Genomic DNA, 25,166 nt, shown 5'->3' on the forward strand with positions numbered 1-25,166 from the left:
CAAGCGGGCAACATTGTTTACCCGCTTGATGGTGGAGAGAAATGTACGTTTTAAAGTTAATTTCCTGCAATTCTACAWTTTCTTTTCCATGGGGTGTAGATAAAATATTGCAGCTTTTAAAGCAAGTTTTCTGTAGGTCTACATTTTTCCTTGGAGATTTTGTGTTGTTGCAATTTTATAACAAATTTTATGCAATTCTACATATTTTACCATTGGCAGAGATACATTTTTGCAGTTTTAAAGCTAATTTCCAGCAATTCTGCCATGGCTTATGCCATGTAATTATATCTGGGTGACCTAACAAAATCAACGGGGGCCTGCTGGAGGTCATGACCCCCGGGCAATGCATGTCCGGTCGGTATTCGACCATGATTACTATAAGTTTACATAACTGGCTAGACTAACTTACCATTATTTTTATTTTTTTTGCTGACATGGCTAATTGAGTGACAGTCAGTAACTGACAGAACAAGAGAACTGCTGATGCACAACCATATTTCAAAACTTACACCTTGTGTATTCTACTATTCTAACTCAACAGTAAGTTAAGACCCTAAGTGACCTTGGATCAATCTAGATCCAAGGAGAAGGGGGTGATTTGAGATTCAGCTTGTTTCCTCTACTCGCCTCCACTCCTCCATTACTTTTGACCTTTTTCAAAGTGGAGAGGCGGCGAGCAAAACTAATTGAGATTCTCCCCTTGAGGCAAATTTGTTTCTTGTGTTCCACATAAGGTGCATGCTTAGGGGTAAGTTTGAGCGGTTTTGTGGTGACCACATAGAGAACGATAGAGAAAACGTTCCCATTATGGCATCTGAGTGCATTGAGGCAATCTCCATTTTGAAGTAGTGAATTTTCTTCACAATTTGCTGATCCCTCCTGATGACCCGGTTGGACATGACTACAACAGTTTCATCAAGAGGAATCAGCCAGTAAAGTTGGAAGTTCCACCCAGTTGACTACATTAAAATGGTGGAACCCCTCAATGGCGCTGCCCATGCTAAAACTGCCTTTTGGCCACTCATTCTCTGAGTGACCYTTGTGAGTCACTGCCTTTTCATGGTGTGTTGCCTAATTGTGGCTAAAAATAGTCCGACCATCATATTGATGCTTACAAATATTGCTTATGTATGTTRCATTTCATACGTTTGTCTGAGTAAAAGGAATGACACAATTGATGGTAAGAATAGGGAAAAACAAATAATTCATAGTTATACCCATCATTAAATGCATTTTATTTAATCACTTTTGGTTCTCTTCAAACAAACAAAAACCAAACTATTTACAATTCTTTAGGTTGTTCTTTTTCTGAATGCATTTGTGTTACTAAACTCATTCAAAAAGTTTAAGTGATGGAATTGAGCTGACTGGGTGAAAAAAGMGAAAATATCATTTGATAAATTGGCCAATTAATCATATCAAAAGGTATGGCAATGACCCCTAGGGGCATCACAACGCCAAAACATCAATAACTTTTGAACTTCAAGGATTAACAGAAAATCTGAAAAATGTCAACAGCTGGAGACTTGACAGACTAACATATGATAACCACCAGTCATTCAACAACAGACTAGAATAATTGATGGCTACATTTAAAACACAGCTCACTGCAAACCAGCATGCCACTGGCATCCTTATCTGACCGATGGAATTCAAATAATAATACCCTGCTCTCTCAGTATTCACAAAGTACTTCAGTGACATTTTAGATATTCCCCAATATGCACTAACCAATACATCAACTGATCCAAACTGACTGAATAGAAAGTGTATTCAAAACCAACACAGCTAAAACATAACTTTCTGAGAACCATATGTTTATTAGTTTGGTGAGAGTCTGGCCGTGTTGATTTTGCATATGACCTTCCCACAACTTTSTGGGAATGGTGCAGGATAGTTGCTTGGCTTTGGAACATTCTCAGCACTTTTAAGTAACTTGACAAAAACAAAAATCTTGGTATTTCATTACTTTTAACAGAATGTTTCCTAAAAGTTCAAACATGGTTACATTTAAGTTCCGTTTTGGTAATGTTTTAGGGAACATTCTCCAAATGGTTTGACATTGGGAATGTTCACATAGTTCAGAGAACGTTAAACAACGTTCTTCTGTGGGAATTTCAGTACTTCAGCATAACGTTTCCTCGTGGTTCTATTTAAAGTCATGTTCTCATTGTTTCGAGAATGTTTAAAACTTTGTATAAAAACTTTAATGTTCAGAGAACGTTATTTCAAAACATACATTCTGTTCTCAGCATCACCAAAACACTCTTGTTAAGTGTGTTCGGGTGCCACTAATTGGCCACACCTGAGCTTGAGGAGTGCTTGTTTCCTTATAAAAATGAGGTCTGTTTGAATAGACTAAAAGGAACAGATTTGTATGCYTAAAAAAATATGGCACACTAGCTCCATCCTGATGGRGCAGTAGACTAATTCCAGAAGATTATAGGTTCGAATCTCACATGCCATGTCACAAAAAAAATTGTTTGCATGAATTTCCATGTGTCTGATCTGTGCTTGGAGTTTAAAACGTTAACCCCAAATAAGCTAGCGGTATTCTTGAAACATTTAGTTTCTTATTGAAACATTCAGTGAAAGTTAAGGAAGTTACTCAAAAAACCTCAATTACCTAGGATTTCCATTCTGTGTTAATAAAACCTCACAGGGAAACTTCAAAGGAACCAGAGTAAAACGTTGTAAGAACCTCCCTGCAACCTAAAAATAAACATTCCCAGAACAGGCAAAGTTTTCACCGCTGTTCTCAGAACTTAAAAAAAAATAAAAAAAATGGTTTTACCAGTTAGGAAAGGTATGGCTTCTTCCCACAACCAATGTGAAACAAAAAACACTACGTTCCCACAACTTCCAAGGAACCAAATGTGCTAGCTGGGGAGAAAGCCAAAGCTAACATATGGAAAAACCTGAACCACAGTCATATCCTACAACAGAAGTTAATACTTGTTTGTTGGACCAACCAGAACTGGTTCTAAATAGGAAAACACTTAAATAATGAATCCATTCAACCCAACTGACAGGGGAAGTATTGGGTTTCTCCATAGAAAAACAAACTAACAGGTTGCAGAACTGTTCCAAAGCACCTTCAGTAGAAGAGACAAATCCATTATCAACTGTATAATGGCATACATATAGCAACAAGTGTCATAGCCACTCAATCTGTTGAGTAAACCTTGAGTCGTATACAGCCATTCAATAATATAAGCTACTGTAGACGCTTCGAATAAACAGGGACAAGTCATTACAAATGGTCAGTAGTCAAATGTTTAGGGACAATTTAGGCTACTCCGAGAACCCCAAGAATAAATATATCCTCCATTTTAAGGTGTGGTAAGCACCAAGATAAAACATKTTTCAAATCAAGTCTCATGTGAATCATTGTGTCAAAATCCTTTCCGTCAAAACATTACTAGTGATGGGGTAAATAGTAATATGTAGTGGGGCTGTGTGTGAGAGAGAGGACAGWTTTAAAAAGTCCAATGCAGACATTTTTATCTCAATATCAAATAATTTCTGGGAAACAGTTGAATTACCTTACTGTGATTTATTTAAAATGGTCAAAAAGACACAAAAACAGCTTCTTAGCAAAGACCAATTTATCAAGCAAMAATTTTGCTTGGAAGGTCTGGGAGTGGTCTGAGRGGGGAYGGAAAAACTAAACTTGCTGTTATTGACAGAGGTTTGGAACGCTTTTTCTTATTGGTCTATGTCACCATGCAGGCCAAAACTCCATCCCACCAAAATAAGCAATTTTTTTTTCAAATAGCTCTTAAACTAAAAGCCCATTAACATTTTCACAGTATTATTCAAACCTCAGTGTGGAAATACTTTTTGTTGTTGTTGTTGTGTGCACTGGGCCTTTAACATACCCTTCCAAGTCAGCTCAGCTCCACACTATACRCCAGACTTCTCATTCCTCACCCTGCACCAACTACATGTATAGGCATTTAAATCTGGATATCTGAAAAGAGACACTCTTGCTTTGAAAAAAGGCAAACCACCATCATCGTCGTCGTAAGGGGTTTTCTACAGTTCTACTTTCATGCTAACGTGCGATATATGCTGGACAGAAATAACGTAACATACAACAGTATTGTTAGCCAATAAGACAGTCCTGTCAAGTAGAACATTGACCTCCCCTTCAAATGCTATAGTCCTTATGTTCTCTTACTGTTTATTGAATATTTAGAGTTTGCCATACGAGGCAGATCTGTACAATTAAGGCATGTTGAACAGAGAGAAAAGAAAAACAATTAGACGAAAACAAAATTCTTTCACGTTATTTACATAGCAGTTTGAACTCAAGTGTGTAGTATTGAGCCTTTCCGCTTGTGTGTGTGTGTGTGTGTGTGCATGCTTGCATGAATGTGTAATGCAGCGTTTCCCAAACTCGGTCCCGGGGACCCCAAGGGGTGCACGTTTTTGTTTATGCCCTAGCACTACACAACTGATTCAAATAACCAGCGCTTGATGATTAGTTGAATCAGCTGTGTAGTGCACCCCTTGGGGTCCCCAGGACCGAGTTTGGGAAGCYCTGGTGTAATGACAGGCTCTATTAGTTATGTGTGTGAATGTGGTTCTAGAAAAGAGCAAGTCTTTTTGAGAATGTGTGCTTGCAATTCTTTTACCAGAATCCAGCTGCATGTACTGTACACATGAGTAAAGCTCTAAGTTTGTGTGTAGTCCACTGTTCAAGTTCCTCTGCTTCTTCGGCTGCTGTGGTTTCTGCTTGGCACTTCTCCCACCAGGGGGCAGAGAGAAGAGGAAAAGAAAGGTTTGAAGGTACAGTACGCTCCATCTCCTTTCCAACAGAGGGCAGCTAGGAAGTGAGAATRCTGTGGAAAGAGAGAAAGAAGATCTCCATTAGACAATACTGAAAACCGAACCGCGATAAGGACAACATAGCTACCAACATTACACAGTCCATAGATTCACTAAGGAAGAAAAAGTATAAACYTTAAATAGTTAAGTGATAATGCCCGAGAAGCCGATGTTTSMAGGATATATTGGCACGYGTGTGCGTTGAGGGCCGGCAAACTGCTACTARATTCTCCAAACACCGGCTTTGAGGGCACTTTTATACAACGGGTTACCAACATATTCAAATACTGATTGACATACAGTACCAATCAAAAGTTTGGACACCTACTCATTCTTTATTTTTACTATTTTCTACATTGTAGAATAATAGTAGACAAACTATGAAATAACACATTTGGAATCATGTAATAACCAAAAAAAGTGTTCTTCAAAAGGAGCCACCCTTTGCCCTGACAGCTTTGCACACTCTTGATATTCTCTCAACCAGCTCCATGAGGTAGTTACCTGGAATGATTTTCCAACAGTCTTGAAGGAGTTCCCACATATMCTGAGCACTTGTTAGCTGCTTTTCCTTCACTCTGCGGTCCAACTCATCCCAAACCATCTCAATTGGGTTAGGTCAGGTGATTGTGGAGGCCAGGTCATCTGATGCAGCACCATCACTCTCCTTCTTGGTCAAATAGTCCTTACACAATCTGAAGGTATGTTTTGGGTCATTGTTCTGTTGAAAAACAAATGATAGTCCCACTAAGCACAAACCAGATGGGATGGCATAATCGCTGCGGTAGCCATGCTGGTTAAGTGTGCATTGTCACCAGCAAAGCACCATCACACCACCACGCTTCACGGTGGGAACCACACATGCGGAGATCATCCATTCACCTACTCTGCGTCTCGCAAAGACACGGCGGTTGGAACCAAAAATCTCAAATTTGGACTRATCAGACCATAGGACAGATTTCCACTGGTCTAATGTCCATTGCTCGTGTTTCTTGGCCCAAGCAAGTCTCTTCTTATTATTGGTGTCCTTTAGTAGTGGTTTCTTTGCAGCAATTTGACCATGAAGGCCTGATTCACTTAGTCTCCTCTGAACAGTTGATGTTGAGATGTGTCTGTTACTTGAACTCTGTGAAGAATMTATTTGTACTGCAATCTGAGGTGCAGTTAATTGCCAATTTCTGAGGCTGTTAACTCTAATGAACTTATCTTCTGCAGGAGAGGTAACTCTGGGTCTTCCTTTCCTGTGGRAGTCCACATGAGAGCCAGTTTCATCATAGCYCTTGATGGTTTTTGCAACTGCGCTTGAAGAAACTTTCAAAGTTCTTTACATTTTCCGGATTGACTGACCTTCATGTCTTAAAGTAATGATGGACTGTCGTTTCTCTTTGCTTATTTGAGCTGTTCTTGCCATAATATGGARTTGGTCTTTTACCAAATAGGGCTATCTTCTGTATACCAACACAACTGATTGGCTCAAATGCATTAAGGAAAGAAATTCCACAAATGTACTTTTAAACAAGGCACACCTGTTAATTGAAATGCATTCCAGGTGACTACCTCATGAAGCTGGTTGAGAGAATGCCAAGAGTGTGCAAAGCTGTCAAGGCAAAGGGTGGCTACTTTGAAGAATCTCAAATATATTTTGATTTGTTTAACACTTTTTTGGTTACTACATGTTTCCATATGTGTTATTTCATAGTTTTGTTGTCTTTGTCTTCACTATTCTACAATGTAGAAAACAGTCAAAGGAGTAGGTGTCCAAACTTCTGACTGGTACTGTATGTTTATGAAAAAATTATTTTGATAAATGTATTCATACTAGTTCATCCTTCCACGAGATACAGTCCCGACACAGATCTAAGTTTGCTACCCAAGCTGGCTGGTCGTTCGTTCTATCAATTCAATTGCCAGAGACGTGACCCAGTCGTTAAGTCTTTTTTATCTATATCTATGGACGCGACCCAGTCGTTTGTTCTAAATGTTCAATTGACATACTGGCTGGCAATGTTCTTATCCCTTGCTTGCTAGCTAGCCAGCCAACTACAGCAAATATTTCAGGCACGTCAAACAGTGCAGCCAGAATAACAGCAAAGTAGCTGTTTTCTAGTGACATTAGGAATGGAATAGAAAATGTGCTCTCTCYTCAGGACACTTTAGTTCAGAGTCAACAACACAGCTAACACAATCACTTCAAACTGAAGCTGGAAAGACTGCAAACTAGCTGCATTTCGTTTCGTTTTACCTGTTTTTCCTTTGACATGTCTTTGTATATATCCAAATTATGCCAGCTGATTCATGATTGACTGGCTGAGAAAAGCTGTCCGTCTCATCCCGGCACATTCATTACTATGGGACAGCTGGAGATCGAATTTGAATATTGAAACAATGTTGCAAATGTCAGAGAGACAGACAGCKATGTTTATACAAATCTCTGCTGTTGAAAACCAAATGCTAGTCTAAAAGAAATGGGAGATAATGTCTAGATGATTTTTATAGTGGAGATCAAGTTRATAAATTGCCCGGCTGGGCTGATGAGACAGTGGATTGCGCAGTCAGATGGAATAGAGTAAATAGGCATTTTAARGTCATAGATTTAGCKGGTGGTAACTTGTGGAATAGACACCGGCTGGAATGCGGTWTCAACCAAATCAGCATTCAGTATTAGACCCACCCGTTGTATAAATATAAATAGACCCTTACCTATTTGATGGTTCTCTTCTTGCAGTCACCTTGTAGTTGATCTCCAGGCAGTGGCTAGGTGGCAGAAGGCGGGGGGGCATCTGGGCAGAAGGTCTCCCGGTACATCCATCCGTATGTGTCGTTTCTCCCCTGCCTTCTCCATTGGTTGGTGACTGTTGTTCAAACACCCTGGGCTGGGCTCTGCAGCGGAGTCCATTTTGATGACAGACGTTCACCAATCAGTCTCGGGAGTACTTGCAGTCCGCAGCTCCATCCATGTTAAGTCCTTTTTTTCGCCATCCCTGATGATAGACAGGGCCACTGGCAAAGTCAAGGGAACTTCCAGGTAYTTAATTTACCTCAGTATTAAAAATAAAATAAAAAGCGACATGAGGAACAAAAAGTTTCCTTGAGGAACATTCACTCTGTAAATCTGTKATGTATTTCTTTCATCTGTTTGTTTTTATATCAAGCCTTGTAGTTTTGTCCAAGTGATTTTCTAAAAAAGGTAATACAAAAATATGGTTATGTACAGGAGGAGGAAGGTGTGTTCCTAAGTCTTTCGTTTCGGTTTGAATCTCTTGTTTTCAGTGAGACGGTATTAACTAAAAAAAAGTTACATTTTCCAACCCTCCCTTTGTACTATAATATTTCTGTGTTCCCGTCCCAAATGTAATGGAACCTCACAGTTTGAAAGTGCATAGTGAGTGTCAGGGCAGGGTGTGCGTGTTGAGGGGTGCCCCCCAGGGATCAGTACTGGTACCCTTTCATTTCCCCTCATTGCAGGGTTAATACACTCCCACTGCACACCCTGAGCCCCCTTAAAAAAAAAGTAGAATGACAAAAAGTAAGAAATGCTGCCGACACAGTCCAATCAAATGCAATGGTAGATTTGAGGTCAACATCATGTATGTACAGTTTTACAAAATCTTCAAATTTCCTTTATTCTCATCCACCCCTCAAAGGTTTGTCCATCTGTCTCTTTTAGGTTGGTGGATAAAAAAAATTGAAACTCCACAATTTCCCTCCAGGGCATTTTTTCTCCTATTAAAGCGATGATATTGTTGTTTCCTTTATGCATGGTCGAAGTACCAAAAACACCTCCGCTGTGCTCTGCTTTTTGATTAAGCTTTATACTCCTTTCAGTCCTTGTCTAGTTAAGATAGGCAGTTCAACAACAAAAAAGTAACTAAATGGAACCAGAAGACACACTAATAATGAACTCCCCCCKKKKCKAAAAAAAAAACAGACTAACTTTGTTGTTGATTTCTTTCTCCTGCGCTCATTGAGGATCAGTCAGTTCCAAAGAGCCATGCCCACTAAAGGGTCAAAGGGCAAGGATCTTGTCCGTCACATTGTGATGTCACTCCTCCTCCCGCCAAAAACAATGTACGCCAATGAATGTCCATATTGCAGAAGCACACTCGCAAAACCCCACTCCTACACAAAAAAAAAATGCACCCACAGAAATCCGTTTTGTAAACAACCAAAAATCCAGTAAGGAATAGAAAATAGTCTATTTTATTTCTCATAGTAATATTGTTTTTGTAAGAACAGGATTGCAGAGGCAGTAGGATTAACTGTAGCCATCCCGAGTTCTTCCTCTGAGTAAAAAAGAAAAGGGGAAAGACCTCTTCAATCTGAGTTTTTTTGTTGTTGAAATTATATCCGGTATCATCACGTTTTGTCTTTTTTGGGGGGAGGGGAATACATTCAATGTTTTCTTAAGAAAGAAATAAAACGCACTTCACATGGCGGTAATGAAACAAAAACAAAGAGAAAAAAAGCAGCCCCAAGTGCTCATCGTAATCTTTGTCCAAATCTTTTTTTTTCTTTGTGTATATATATATATATATATATATTCATATATAAATGTTCATTTATATTCATTCAAAAAAAGAAACGTCACCAGCATCATTATCAATAGCAACAACAATAAGTAACACGAATATGCTAACATGTTGTGCACCGTCCTGTATACAGACAGTTTGATGCCAATTGTTTTGAGCAGAATCTGAAACTCAACACCTTTCACACGCAAGTTAAAGAAAACCAACAAGGCAACGTGATCACGTCCCAGGAAAGCTAAACCGGACTAACCTTCCAAAGAAGAATCATCATCATCCCCAGGCTATACTAGAAATATTAGGATACATGACTGACATGCACATTGACTGTGCAGAGCGCTTAAGAGAATTTCATTAAGAACCTCATCTTTATTTTGCATGTAAATGGCATGTTATACAAGGTTTACAGACCCTTCTTTTTGCAATTTCACTTGGTTTTGAAAAATGTACTCCGGCAGGGATTGACTTCTCGAGCCTGGAGTTCCGGGGCACCCAAAAACCATGAAACGGGCTCCAAAAACACCCTTTTACAAACAGCAAAGCTCTCATGTTCTTGGATGCCCTGGAACTCCAGAATGAGGCTCAGGAAGTCGATCGCTTCTGGGTAAGTTTCTCAAAACCAAATGAAATTGCAAAAAAAAAAAATATGTCGTCTGGACCCTTTCTATAACATCCCATTTACATCAAAAATAAAGATTAGGTCCCTAAAAATAGTTAAATTCTCCTTTAACATAACAGTACACTCAAAGTAGTTAATGTCTCAATGGCCACTGAACATTCCCTCCCATTCACCCTTTCAGAGTTCTAAGGCAAAAATGTGCATGCATATACACACACAGAGATGAGTACCTGTAGGGATCACTTCTTTCCTATGATTAGTAAAGAAACAGGCGTACACACACACTAAAGATCCTTACCACTGTCTGTTTGAAACCTCACAGAGGCTCAGAGACCGTGGCTGAGAGAAGACAGCAGGGGAGGGGTATAGCCCATACTCCAAAATCACCCAGATTCTTTTTTTTAATTAACAAGTGGTGGTCAACAACATAAAGCCATAATCCTCCTCCCCAAATGTATGTATTTCTACGACGTCTATCTGGGGATGACGAGCTGGTGAGAGAACGGATGTGTTGTGGGATTGCCCTCTCTCTCTCGGTCTCACACACAAGTATACAAAGAAAGTCCCTCTGTACAAGAGGACAGACGTTCTACTCATGAAAGAAAAATAAAAAAAATTATCTAATTTGAACCAAATGACATACATCTTGGTAAGCAATGGAAAAAATATATACATTGTGCAGACTAGTGTGTTTCTGATACACAGCGGCCCTCACACACACACACACAAAATATTAATCTCTATACCTAACCTCATTTGTTTTTGTTTTTTTATCTTTCTTTTTTTTAACACAAGTGCAAATCTTCAAGTTTTCTTTGTATCCATTTTTTTTGTAATAGCTTTACTTTTTATATAAATGTATTGTCTTAAAAAAACAAAAAAACAACAGTGTTTGTCTTTAAAGAAAGGATTGGTTTTTCTGATAAGGTTTCAAAATAAAGGTCCCCTCTAACTTTGAGTTCCCCCTCCCAGTGAGCCTATCCCACCAACCATACACCTCACCCTTCCAGTTCAGATTTTCACGTGTATACATACGGCATTGCGTGTAGATTCAATACACACACACACACACACACACACACACACACACACACACACACACCGATTCTGTATTCATAAAAAAAATTATTCAAACTTAATAATAAAGTGCATTAGTTCAGTTTAAGGTGCTTAGTCTCACAAGTGCCAAGGGATACTCATCACACCCCCTTTCACCTCATCCACCCATCCACCCACTCAAGTGAACGATTTAAGGAGAGGAGCCCTACTCTTTTTTTGGGGGGGGGGGCCAGTGAAACAATCCTCTCCTTCCTGTCCCCATACGAGCACCCCCCCCCCCCCCCCCCCCCCCCCCCTGCACATTCGTCATCAGGTTTGTCTGATTAGTAGACAGAAGGCCTCAGGTAGTAGCTATTGCCGCTGCTGATCAGATCTGGATCAGTAATCCTCCACCATCTCCATCTCATTTAGGTTCAGACGCTCGCCCGCGTTGTGGAACGAGTAGCCCCCCCCCCCCCCCCCCATCCCCTAGCAGTGCACATTCGTCATCAGGTTTGTCTGATTAGTAGACAGAAGGCCTCAGGTAGTAGCTATTGCCGCTGCTGATCAGATCTGGATCAGTAATCCTCCACCATCTCCATCTCATTTAGGTTCAGACGCTCGCCCGCGTTGTGGAACGAGTAGCCTGGAGAGGAGGGGGAGAACGAAAGAAAGAAATGGGGGGAGAGAAAGAGAAAAGGAGGAGGCACAGGTGGATGCGGGAGGAGAGCAATTTAGAGAAGGCGTCGAGCAACTCAATCAGTTATGACCAAGATCTATGAGCAGCCGAAGAGAACGTCCACCAGGCAGGTTTGCAGAGTTCTCCAGAGCTGGGTGGTCACAGATCATACTCCGGTGATACATTGTGAAGTGATACGTTTGTAACAAGTGTGCAATAAGTCGTAAGTGTGAATGAGTTGGAGGATATGTCTTACCTAGGATGCTGGGGTCAGACTGCAGCATCACGGGCTGTTTCTTCTTCTTCATGCCCCCCTGGGCGTCGTACATCCCTCCCTTAGCCATGTGGGCCGCCTGGAACATAGACTGCAGGGCGCTGGGGTTCATGCCCCGCATGGAGTCCTGGAGAAGAGGAAGCCAATGAGGTACAGAGAGGAAAGACACACTGGGAGTCTTTCCTCGATTCCTTACATCCTCTCTCCTCTTCTCCAATACGTTTTGAGAAAGAGGTGAGAGGACGTGAGGAATCAAGGACATGTTTTAGATTTGTATCCACTGTGCCCAGTCGTAGCAGAGAGAAAGGTCTTACCTGCAGAGGGAAGTTGTTCATGGTCAGCCCTGCTACTTCCTTTGATAGCTAAGTGTAGACAGGGCGGTAGGAGATCAAAATGAATACAATATGCTATGCACTGAGACAGGGCACATACAGACGTCATCACTAGAGGTCGACCAATTAAATCAGCGAGGCCGATTTCAAGTTTTCATTACAATTGGTAGTGAGCCTTTTTGGATGGCGATTATGGACGGTTACATTGCAATCCACGAGGAGGCTGGGTGGCAGGCTGACCACCTGTTACGCCTGTTATCTGTGAAGCATCAAAAGGACCATGTGGCTGCAAGGAGCCAAGGTAAGTTGAATGCACCAATTTGTAAGTCGCTCTGGATAAGAGCGTCTGCTAAATGACTTAAATGTAAATGTAAGTTGCTAGCTAGCATTAAACTTATCTTATAAAAAACAATCAATCTTCACATAATCACTAGTTAACCTAGTAATATCATCAACCATGTGTAGTTAACTAGCTTGTCCTGCGTTGCATATAATCAAAGCCGTGCCTGTTAATTTATCATCGAATCACAGCCTTCTTCAACCTCACCAAACGGGTGATGATTTTACAAAAGTACATACGCGAAAAAAGCACAATCGTTGCACAAATGTACCTAACCATAAACATCAATGCCCTTCTTAAAATCAATACACAGAAGTATATATATATTTTTTTTTTTCTAAACCTGCATATTTAGTTAAAATTAAGGCATGTTAGCAGGCAATATTAACTAGGGAAATTGTGTCACTTCTCTTGCGTTCATTGCAAGCAGAGTCAGGGTATATGCAGCAGTTTGGTCCGCCTGGCTCGTTGCGAACTGTGTGAAGACCATTTCTTCCTAACAAAGGCCGTAATTAATTTGCCAGAATTTGATATAATTATGACATAACATTGAAAGTTGTGCAATGTAACAGAAATATTTAGACTTAGAGTTGCCACCCGTTCGATAAAATACGGAACGGTTCCGTATTTCACTGAAAGAATAAACGTTTTGTTTTCAAAATGATAGTTTCCGGGTTTGGCCATATTAAGGACCAAAGGTTCGTATTTCTGTGTGTTATTATAATTAAGTCTATGATTTGATAGAGCAGTCTGACTGAGTGGTGGTAGGCAGCAGCAGGCTCGTAAGCATTCATTCAAACAGCACTTTCCTGCGTTTGCCAGCAGCTCTTAGCAATGCTTGTACCACAGCACTGTTTATGACTTCAAGCCTATCAACGCCCGAGATTAGGCTGGCAATACTATAGTGCCTATAAGAACATCCAATAGTGAAAGGTATATGAAATACAAATGGTATAGAGAGAAATATTTGACACGTCATAATTCCTATAACAACGACAACCTAAAACTTCTTAACTGGGAATATTGAAGACTATATATATATATCAATTTTTTTAATTTTTAATTTAATTTTTTTAAATTATTATTATTATTTTTTTTTTAATCGGCCGATTAATCGTTATCGGCTTTCTTTGGTCCTCCAATAAATCGGTATCGGCGTTGAAAAATCATAATCAGTCGACCTCTAGTCATCACACACAATAACATACTTGAACCACGGACACACTTCCATCATCATAACACTCCATCGGAGGCAGACAGACATACAAAACACACACCTGCTCCTGCTGCCTCTTCTGGTTCTGTTTCTGTTTGGCACGGCGCTCCAGGAACTGCTTGGCGAACTCTTTGGCTTCCATGGTGTCTCCCAGGTAGGAGCAGATAAAGTCCAACACCTCGTAGGGAGACTCTACCTCCTTCAGGTACGCCACGATTGTGGACACTATAGACACCACACACACACACACACACACACACACACCACACACCACACACCACACACCACACACACACACACACACACACACACACACACACACAGGTAAGACTTCACGACACGGTCAAAACCATGTCACAATATGACATAACCTGTCATAATATGGTCACAACACTCATGACCCATATATTTGTACCTGTTGTGACATATCCAATTTGTAAGTCGCTCTGGATAAGAGCGTCTGCTAAATGACTTAAATGTAAATGTAAATATTGCGTTATTTTATGGCTGGTTATGACACCATCATAGTGTCAAAACCCACATTCATTCTAATTCGTATTCCCCCTGCCAAGAAGTTTCCTTCCGTTTGAAAGTTAACTTCTTAAATCCTTTGTTGTTGTAATGAATTATTGAGTCATGTTTTTTTTCTCCATCATATTTTAAATGACTTGTAGAAAACACACCTTTACGACACCGTCAAGAAGCATTATGACCATCATAACCATATAACTCAGATAGGCCTATCACAGACAGGCCCTTATATCAGTCAAAGAGTCTTGTCCTGCTCCTGAAAACTTGCTACTGCATTCATCCCAGTCATCAGCATCAGAGCACTGGGGTGGGTGCATGTCTGACATCAACGTGTGCGCAATTAGAATGATCATTTAATATGGTGAATTTGTATTTATTCTTTATCTATAAACAAACATACTGTTGACACGTAGGCTATGGTGTGATGGAATATTTTGCCTTGTTTGGTAGGTATTGACACTTAAGTCGGTTTCATTAACAGCCATAAAATAACTAGGTTTGGTCGGTATTGACAATTGTGTAGGTGTCATAACCAGCCATAAAATAACTACAGGTCTAAATATATGTGCCATGGCAGTGTTATAACAGGTTATGACAGCTGTTTTGACATGGTTATGACACTGGGTGTCAAGTAAAGTGTTCCAAAAATGTATGATGGACAAAAGGCAAAATTCATGTAGATAAGAGTTCGGGGGATTTAGAGAGTGAGGGAGAGGAGTGGTGGAAGCATAGACAGCAGGGTTGCGAGTGTTTCCATCCAGCGAAGAGGACGACAGTTCGGGTTAGGAGGTGACGGCCTCGGGGGAAAAGGAGTGGAACGGTGGAAGAGGTCAAGTCCAGAGGAGAGGAGAAGTTGTGAAAGCATAGGACGAGCTAAGGAGTTACAGAAGGTGTGTTTTCCCGTCCAGTTGGGAGGAGGAGTTGTAGGCTTTGGTGTTAGGAGGTGAAGGGAGTGACGGAGGGAGGTAACTGTCTCTTAACGTCCACTGTAGGTGGTGTTGAGGGTTAGGAGGTGGTGGTGGTGGGGGGAGTAACAGAAGGAGGTCACCGTTCTTACCGTCCAGTGGGGAGGAGGTGTTGTTGGCTTGGGTGTTGAGGGCATGCAGCATCTGTTCACACCAGGTGGTGAACCCGTCCTGAGGCGTCTTGATGCCCTGCAGCAGCTTCAGCAGCTTGTCCTCCTCCTCCGTACGCTGCTTCCTACGACTTAACATATACTGCTCACTACAGGGAGGGAGAGGGTGGGGGGGGGGGGGGGTATGGGTTAAATACACACGCAAACATACCGACAGTCACATAAACCATTTACTGCTCACAAGGACAGAGAGAGGGGGTATTTAAATACACACGGCACTCAAGGAGAGACCTTAAAGCGCACACAAAAACTCAGTGAGCGTTTGAATATAGATCGAGTTGGAGAAAGTTCGGGGGGGAGGGACGACAAGGAAGCAAATAGGACAGACAGGGAGAGCGAAAGAGGGAGAGACGGAGAGTGAGATCAAGGCTTTCGGGTGCATGTACAGCGAGAGCTCTACTGAGAGGTGTTGTTCACATCTACCTGAGTGAAGGGCTGCTGCGGCTGTTCTTCAGACCCTGCATGCTGCCACCTCTGGACTGGTTCTTCACCGCCTCCTCCCACAGACCCATGGCCCCGCCGCCCCCAGCCTTACCCTCCATCCCCCCTCCGCCTCCCCACAGGCCCCCTGGGACGGCACCTCCGTCCCCCCACTGACCCATGGACATGCCTTGATGCTGAGGAGAGAGAGAGAGAGAGAGAGAGAGTGGAGATGGAACAACAATATTAGACCAGAGTGGACAGGGAACCAACAGAAAGCATCCAATGTCATACTAATGCATTGTACCGTGCCGACAAGCATTTCCACAGCCTCTCATTGTGAGTGCTGTATGTGGGAGTGTCAGCACTCGGTCTCATTCTTCCCATTCTTTGGATGACATGTTTGTGCTTGCACAGTCTATCGCTTCCTATTCGAGTAGTCCTTCTCAAGCCGAGTGAATCCCAGAAATTCTGAAGAACACTGTACACGTGTGTATATGCTATTATACAACTTTGCGGTCTTATCTGTGTGTGTGTGTTTTAGTGACTACTCACGCGTTCCCTCTGTTGCTGCTGGGCTCTCTGCTGCTGTTTGAGAAGCCTCTCGGCTTCCTGCATGTCCAGCAGACTGAGGCCCTTGGCCCCTGGCTTGTTGAGGCCCCCAGTGCCCCAGCCAGACCCCACCCCGGACCCTGAGCCCTGCTGAGGTGCCTGCTGGAGGAGCTTCATGATCAGATCCTGCTGCTGGCGACACTGGAGGGGAGAAACACACACACACAGCGTGAGGGTACTTTATGTACAAGATAAGATGGAAATCCAAAGATACATAGACATGCATTATACCCCCCCCCCCCACACACACACACACACAGACAGTTATCGAACTAGCCAACAGTGCAAATAACTGAACACACACTATAAAGAAAAACAATTAAAATAACAAAACATGTCAAAGTACTCAATACCCTCTGAAACAGTACAGGTAAAAATATTCCTATTTCATCAGCTCTATCATTGTACTCACCTGTTTGCGTCTGAAGATCTCCTCCTCCTCCCTCCTCTTCTGCTCCTCCTGCTGCCTCCTTTTCTCCTCTCTCCTCTTGCGCTGCTCCTCCTCTTCGCGCTTCGTCCTGAGTTCAGCCTCCCTCCTCTCCTGCTGGAGCTGCCATTGGGGTCAGAGGTCAGGAGTCAATGTGGAAGACCACTAGGTCAATACAGACTGAGCTATTTCAACACATTTTTGCTTGTTAGGTTTTTCCATGGGAAGAATACCCCTAATCTAAAAATGTTTTAGAAAAGGGCCAGAATATACAGTGCAATCGGAAAGTATTCAGACCCCTCGACTTTTCCACATTTTGATACGTTACAGCCTTATTCTAAAATGGATTAAATTGTCCCCCCCCCCCCATCAATCCACACACACGATACCCCATAATGACAAAGTAAAAACAGGTTTTATTTATTACAAATAAACTAAAATATCACATTTACATAAGTATTCAGACCATTTACTCAGTACTTCATTGAAGCACCTTTGGCAGTGATTACGGCCGTGAGTCTTCTTGGGTACGACGCTGCAACCTTGGCACGCCTGTATTTGGGGAAATTCTCCCATTTTTCTCTGCAGATTCTCTCAAGCTCTGTCAGGTCAGATGAGGAGTGTTGCTGCACAGCTATTTTCAGACCTCTCCAGAGATGTTAGATCGGGTTCAAGTCCAGGCCCTGGCTGGGCCACTCAAGGACATTCAGAGACTTGTCCCGAAGCCACTCCTGCGTTGTCTTGGCTGCGTGCTTAGAGTTGTTGTCATGTTGGAAGGTGAACCTTCGTCCCAGTTGGAGGTCCTGAGCGCTCTGGAACAGGTTTTCATCAAGGATCTTTCTGTACTTTGCTCCGTTCATCCTTCCCTTAATCCTGACTAGTCTCCCAGTCCCTGCCGCTGAAAAACATCCCCACAGCATGATGCCACCACCATGCTTCATCGTAAGGATGGTGCCAGGTTTCCTCCAGATGTGACACTTTGCATTCAGGCTAAAGAGTTCAATCTTAGTTTCATCAGACCAGAGAATCTTGTTTCTCATGGTCTGAGAGTCCTTTAGGTGCCTATTGGCAAACTCCAAGTGGGCTGCCATGTGCTTTTTACTGAGGAGTGGCTTTCGTCTGGCCACTCTACCATAAAGGCCTGATGGGTGGAGTGCTGTAGAGATGGTTGTCCTTCTGGAAGGTTCTCACATCTCCACAGAGGAACTCTGGAGCTTTGTCAGAGTGACCATCGGGTTCTTGGTCACCTCCGTGACCAAGGCCCTTCTTCCCCGATTGCTCAGTTTGGCCGGTGGGCCAGCTCTAGGAAGAGTCTTGGTGGTTCCAAACTTCTTCCATTTAAGGATGGAGGCCAGTGTTCTTGGGGACCTTCAATGCTGCATATTTTTTATCTGGGCACTGTTTTTGATATTGCTACTATGTAAGTAACCATTTCACTGTACCGTTTACACCTTCTGTATCCTGTACATGTGACAAATAAACGTAGATTTGATATTGCGTGTGTTTACCAGAAACGGTAATGTGAACAACATGACTTACACCAAAGTCAGATTAGGATATAGGCCAACGATTAGATAGTACATTTTTACCTAGTTTTTTTTCTTATTGTAGGCTTCTCCCATTACCACTTTTAGTCTCGATATCTTTGGCTGTTAACTACACTACTCACTCTGTTTAGCACATGGCGTCACATGGGAATCCTTAACGAGATGGGTGGGGCTAAGGCTTTAGAGGGTGTGAACGATGCTGAATGGGTGTAGACAAAGAAGAGCTCTTCAGTAGATGTACCAAAAGGGCCATTCTCTCAAAAGTGGGATTACAAGTTTATCAACTTTCAAAGCAGAATTACATTCCCATTGTGCCCCAACTACAGTGTATGATGTACCATTTTCTAGCTGTCTCTTTAATACAATATAAAAAACACAATTTAAATGTTTTCTACGTAAAACCGAATCCAGGCAGTCAGTCACATAAATTTATGTGGAAAACTACAATGGTGTGTTACTGGGTTCCCACCGCCAGAGGGCGCCAGCACTCACCTTCTGAAGCTGTTCGAGTGTTGGACCCTGAGTTGAAGAATTCATTGTTAAGTCCCATAAACTGGCTTCACCGCCTGCATGGACAGGAGAGAGAAGGGGGGGATAAGAGAGTGTTGGAAAGTCATCCCACTCTATACTGTGGCAGTGAGCAAAAAATTCACAAGCACTGACATTGATTGATGAATGTATTCGTATGCGTCAATGTACCTGATTGCTGTGAAGCTGAGGTATGCATGTCCCACATGGACCCTGTATCTGGCACTGACATTGACCTGTTCACTGAAGGCATCATACCTTGTTCTCCACACCTAGGACACAAAAGCGAGAGACTTGTAAAAACATGGAAACTGCAAGGGAAATGCTTACCAGACAGGGGTTGGAACCGGGAACAGAACCGAAAACCGGAAAAGACTGACATTTTTTGAGGAACAGAATCAGAACCGGGAACGAAAGTGACCTATACTGTTCCAGAACAGAATTATTTTATTTGAAAAGAATGGGAACAGATTAATAATATATTTTAGGTTCTGGGCATTTTTTTTTCAGTCCCACAAAAAGCGTTGCTAGCATGTGTGCGTAGGCAACTTGTCCCTCCTCTTTCAAAGCATAGTCTATTAGCCTACTGACGTTACAAGTGTGACTCCGAAATAAGGGAGAGAAATGTTTTATTGGAGAAGAATCGATTAAACTTTTCAATGCCAGTTATGTTTTACATTGGCTTTATTAACTACAAAAAAAACGTGTTATTTAAATTCTGGTGCTGCTCTGCACACTCAAGCTTGTTAGCTAGCTAGCTGGTCCAACATTAAGCCAACTCTCTGAAGTTCAAACACATTCAAAGTTCATTCATAGAAGCCGCTCCTCCGTAGGTATAATCTGTGGGCCTAATTCAGAATGAAACGATTTCAAAATAAATATAGTTCCAACCCCTGATATCAGCTGCAAGATTATTATTTTGTTATAGCCTTTTCCTTTTGTTACACCTTTATTTGATAAGTGGCTCCACTTTGCTTAGTTCCGATTCCATTGTCCACAAAACGTAATGTGTCATTTTTCCCCCATGGAGGTACCTGTTGATGAGCTGGAATAGCTGCTGCTGCTGCTGGAGCTGCTGATAGAGAGCTGCTGCCGCCAAGTCCTGTTGCTGCTGCTTCTTCAGACGGTCCTGATCCATGTTACCCTGAGAGGAACACACAGGAGAAATACAGGAACAGTCACACACACATGAGACACATACAGGCTACGTGCACAGCTCAATGTCCACACACACACACACACACAAATCTCATAAAACACAGCAAGAGCAAACCCCAAAATTCTCAGCCTCCAGTATCTATGCTGCAGTAGTCTATGTGCCGGGGGGGGGGGGGGGTAGTGTCAGTCTGTTATATCTGGTGTAATTCTCCTATCTCTTATCTGGTGTCCTGTGTGAATTTAAGTATGCCCCTCTAATTCTCTCTCCCTCCAGAGGACCTGAGCCCTAGGACCATGCCTCAGGACTACCTGGCCTGATGACTCCTGGCTGCTCACAGTCCTCCTCGGTCGTGCTGCTGTTCCAGTTTCAACTGTTCTGCCTGCGGCTATGGAACCCTGACCTGTTTACCGGACGTTCTACCTTGTCCCGGACCTGCTGTTTGGGATTTTAGGCTGGGTATCTGTATAAGCACTTTGTGACATCTGCTGATGTAAAAAGGGCTTTATGAATACATTCGATTTGATTACATCAACGTCTATTGTACAAATACAACAATAGATTACTACACTATAAATAAGTAGCCGGTAAAGCATTGAGCACTACTCTCGACAGTAGTCGTAGAAACAAAACCAACGGCATACAACACAATAAATCTGGACTCCTCTACATTCCACACACCCCACGCCATCAACAACAGCAACACAGAACAATACTACTACTTTTGTTTTCCCCTCCAGCAAACTCCACATACCATCCTCCCCACCCTATCCCCAGCTGCCTCACTCACAGCAGGACCCCGGGGTGGCAGCGGCTGAGGGCCGCGGTGGTGGAGGTCTCACCAGCAGGGCGGTGGGGAGGGCCCGGGGCGAAAGGCACGCGCCCACATCTTGATGACGTCGCCCAGCGGCTGAAAGCCCTCGTCGCAGCCCCTCTTCACCAGCAGAGACATGGAGAAGTAACCCGCCTGGAACCACTCGTACATCTCCAGCGTGGTGAACGGACCTACGGGGGGGTGGAGGAGAGTAGTGACACACAAATGAAGGTAAATAGGGAGAGGGCGAGAGGGAGGATGTTGTGAGGGGAAAGAGGCGAGAGGGAGGTTGTTGTGGGGGAAAGAGGGCGAGAGGGAGGTTTGTTGTGAGGGGAAAGAGGGCGAGAGGGAGGATGTTGTGAGGGGAAAGAGGGCGAGAGGGAGGTTGTTGTGAGGGGAAAGAGGGCGAGAGGGAGGATGTTGTGAGGGGAAAGAGGGTGAGAAGAGATGGCAGACAGGTGAGAGGTGCAAGTTGTTGCCTAGGGTATCTGCAATTTCCTGTGTGTGTCACAGGAGGTTGGTGGCACCTTAATTGGGGAGAACGGGCTTGTGGTAATGGCTGGTGCGGAATAAGTGGAATGGTATCAAATACAACAAACATTTGGCTTCCATGCATTTGATGCCATTCGCGCCATTCCAGCCATTATTGTGAGCCGTCCTCCCCTCAGCAGCCTCCACTGGTGTGTATGGTTTTGTATGTGTACATGTGATTGTGTGGGTCTCCCCACATTTGGCCTATGTGCAAGTGTGTATGTATGTTGCGACTGTGTGCGTGTACCCTGGATCTCTGCCTGGGGGTCCTTGTAGAACCACTTCATGGCAGCGTCGTGGGAGAGGGGCAGGGCGGAGGCTGTGTTTCTGCTCTCCTGCAGCGTCTGGGTAAAACACTCCTCCTCTAGAGATGTGTCCTGCAGGGACGCCACCATCTTCTCTGCCTCCTGCACACAGAGGAAGACAGACAGACGAGGGGGGTCATAAAACACTACATCACTTATCTGGGCTGTACTCTTACCAATGTTTCCTCTGTAATATTACTACATACTGAGACCCGAGTGTTGTTTCGGACCAAACCAAAGAGGAGATTCTCAATTGAAGGTGCTTTTTAGTCCAGGGTTTCATATGTGTTCAGGAAACCCGTCCCCAGACTAGTAGTGTTCGTACCTGTTGCAGGTGCTTCATGCCCTCGTCGTCCTCGGTGTCACCCCCTGGTGGCGGGGGGAGGTGGGTAGCAGCAGAGGAGGAGGAGACGGAGGGAGGGGGTGAAGGCAGACTGGAGGAGGTGCTGGGGCTCTGCTGGGTGGTGGAGCCCTCTGCTGGTGATCCTTCAGGAACTACTACTACAACAACAGAGCAATGAGTCAGTGGGGAGGACACAGAGTTAAAACAGAGAGAACATGGCTAGTGTTCACACAATTTCTATCTATAAATGGTTTCTTTTTCACAGGTCTGTAAAATTCAAATAATTTAAACTTCAGTAAAGAGATAAAGAAAGAGTAACACAGAACACTAGTACCTTCACTTGGCATCTTGCTGGCCTTGGCAGGGACAGGAACAGCGAGAGGAGCAGGAGCAGGGAGAGGAGCAGGAAGAGGGTGGCTGTCGGCCATCTGAGAGGCCTCCAGCTCAGCCACTGTGAGGGAGAGCTGGGGCATGGGGGGGTTGAGGCCCAGGGCTGGAGGGGCAGGGGGAGAGGAGGAGGGGGGGCTGGTTCTGTTCTTCACCTCCCCGTCACTGGCTGATTCCTTGACGTCAACTAGAGAGAGGAGAGGGTGAGGGGGGGAAAAAGGCCAGAAAATAGAACGTTATTTTTTAAATTACTTTTAATTAGGAGAGATCGAGTTGAAAAACACTCCTTTGAGATAAAGATATCAATTAAAAAAGTAACTAAAGGTAAGAAAGAGTGCAGCTCCCTCACCTCTCTGTCCTCCATTCATGATCCTCTCCATGCCAGACAGGCTCTCTTCCTCCTCCTCTATCCCCTGGAAGTCAAACTCCTCATCCTTTGACAGAGACAGACACAATTAGCTGAAAATATATTACTGTCACCCACCAACTGAATTCACAGAATAACTAGACACAGAAAGACAGGCATATGTGTAGACAACCTCCTTGCACACTAACACCCTACCTTGGATAGGGGGAGGAAAGCTCCGGATGCGTCGAAGGTGCCCATTTCTCCGTCCTCTTCATCAGTGCACCACTCAGGCAGTCCGTCTCTGTCGTCATCTAACCCTTCGCTCCCGGCCCGCCTGCGACCTCCGCCGAAGTCAAACTCACACTTCCTGCGACGCCCCTCAACTGGACCGTCGTGCTCCCGCCAGCCTGCAGACCTTGGACCTCCGTCTGAAAGAGAGAGAGAGAGATGAAGGGAAAGATAGAGATAAGGTGACATCACTCTGTGCTGTGTGTACGTCTCCAGAAGAGTGTGTGTGTGCGCTACCATCTAATCTACGTGCTCCGGCCAGTCTCCAGCTGCCTCCTGGGTCGGCCCCCTCCTCTTCTTCCTGCTCCTCTCTGAGGGTACGCCAGTTCTCACTGTCAGACCGCGTGTAGTCCTTCCTCGGCACCCCCGGCACAGGGACACCCGTCACCTCCTCTAACCCAACACGTACCCCCTCCCTGGCACGCGCAGGCTTCTCAAAACGCCTCTCGCCCCTGGAGGAGGAGAAAACTTGGAAAATAGAAGTTACTCTTACATTTTAAGCCTTACCTTTATCTGAGCCGGGGAAGGTCATTTCTGAAAGACGAGTCACTTGGATTAAGGACGCCTTCAACAATTTCAATTAAATCTAAAAATCGCTCCTCCGGTTACTTAGTAACCAATAAGCTTCTCATTCACATCCTAAAATGACTAATCATTTCAGATTTCAAGGCAAATGGGGAACGAGTGAAACAGTAGAGAGAGACAGGGTAGTAACAGAGGCAGTGAGTGTTTACCTGTCATCCCAGCTCTGGCTGCGATAGATCTCTCTGGCTCCGCGGCCGAAGCCCACCTCTCCCTCCTCAATACTTCTTTGGTAGAATCCTCCACTCTCTCCTCGGCCTCGCCCTGGAACAAGAACACACAGAGACACGCTCAAGATCACACTCAAAACAAACTGCCATTTCCTTCACTCTACCAGACCGGACACACTTGAGATTCATATGCAAACAACGCTGTGCAAGCAAAGGGAGTACATAAGTACTGTGAGTTTAACAAGGTGAGCACATAAGCAAGGCAGTAAGACAGGGATTATTTAGACAAGGCCAAGAGGAATCACAGACGTCAGATGAGATCACAAAAGCTAAACACATAAAAGCAAGCCTGGCTTAAATAAACTGTTTACCTTTTGTGTTGTTATGGCTTGAGCTCAGTGCGCCTTTCATTTGGTTAGAATTCACCCATAGGCACAGATCTGGGATCAGCTTACTAAATCCTAAAGTAAATATTTGCTTTCCCCCCACAAATGGTTATCTTAGATCAGTGTCTTGAGGGCAACAACACGTGTGTTTCTTCTCACCTCGGCCTCCACCTCGTGTGGTGCCTCTGCCTCGGGCCATGCCCGCTGGGGCGACTCCACCTCCTTTACCCATGAGCCTCATCACAGCCACGCTGTTCACAGACATGGAGAAGTTCCTCTGGTAGAAGAGAACGGAGGAATGTACAGAATGCCAGATGGGTGGGAACAAGTGTGTGTGCGTGCGTGTGTGTGTGTGTGTGTGTCTGACCGACCTGCTCCTCCTCAGTGAGAGGCTCCAGTGCCAGTGGCTGCATGGGCTCATCTTGCAGAATAGCAGCAAACTCCTTATCCTGCATGTCCTCTGGGGCCTGGACACAACAACAAAGAACAAAACAACACAATGTAAACAAACACTACTTCCTATGGGACTGGAATGATCCAACACTCAACTGTACAATTGTAGCATAGACTCTCACACTGGTAGGTCACAACAGGCCAGTTTTCACAATTAGGGCAGGTTGCACTGACCCAGATTCAGCCTGCTGCCGGACTAAGTGGTAACAGTAGTAGTAGTAGCGGTAGTGGTGTAATAGTAATAGTACTAGTGGTGTAGTAGTAGTAGTAGTAGCAGCGGAGTAATAGTACTAGTGGTGTAGTAGCAGAGTCAGCCAGCGAATAGTAGTAGTAGTAGCAGCGTGA

The 25,166-nt window shown here is 43.8% G+C and overlaps 1 protein-coding gene and 1 long non-coding RNA gene across 2 annotated transcripts; both read right to left on the minus strand.

Annotated features, from left to right (window-relative positions):
- Positions 1 to 1,218: 1,218 nt before the first annotated feature.
- LOC111953429 (uncharacterized) lies at positions 1,219 to 11,478 on the minus strand. The gene is made up of 2 exons (XR_002875861.3): positions 7,534 to 11,478; positions 1,219 to 4,847 (listed from the first exon to the last, which is right to left on the minus strand). It is a non-coding gene; the product is annotated as an uncharacterized lncRNA (long non-coding RNA).
- Positions 11,479 to 11,488: 10 nt separating this feature from the next.
- On the minus strand, positions 11,489 to 24,831 carry LOC111953420 (GRB10-interacting GYF protein 1). The gene is given in 21 exon segments (XM_070435592.1): positions 11,489 to 11,662; positions 11,952 to 12,096; positions 12,284 to 12,331; positions 13,919 to 14,082; positions 15,446 to 15,612; positions 15,947 to 16,140; positions 16,499 to 16,696; positions 16,968 to 17,105; positions 19,022 to 19,095; positions 19,229 to 19,329; positions 20,092 to 20,201; positions 21,004 to 21,218; positions 21,806 to 21,965; positions 22,189 to 22,364; positions 22,541 to 22,780; positions 22,943 to 23,027; positions 23,156 to 23,370; positions 23,468 to 23,682; positions 23,965 to 24,076; positions 24,528 to 24,645; positions 24,740 to 24,831. Coding segments are annotated over 21 exon segments (3,027 nt in total). The 5' UTR covers positions 24,824 to 24,831; the 3' UTR covers positions 11,489 to 11,594.
- Positions 24,832 to 25,166: the final 335 nt, after the last annotated feature.

Source organism: Salvelinus sp. IW2-2015, linkage group LG3, assembly GCF_002910315.2.
Source record: "Salvelinus sp. IW2-2015 linkage group LG3, ASM291031v2, whole genome shotgun sequence".
Lineage (NCBI taxonomy): Eukaryota > Metazoa > Chordata > Actinopteri > Salmoniformes > Salmonidae > Salvelinus > Salvelinus sp. IW2-2015.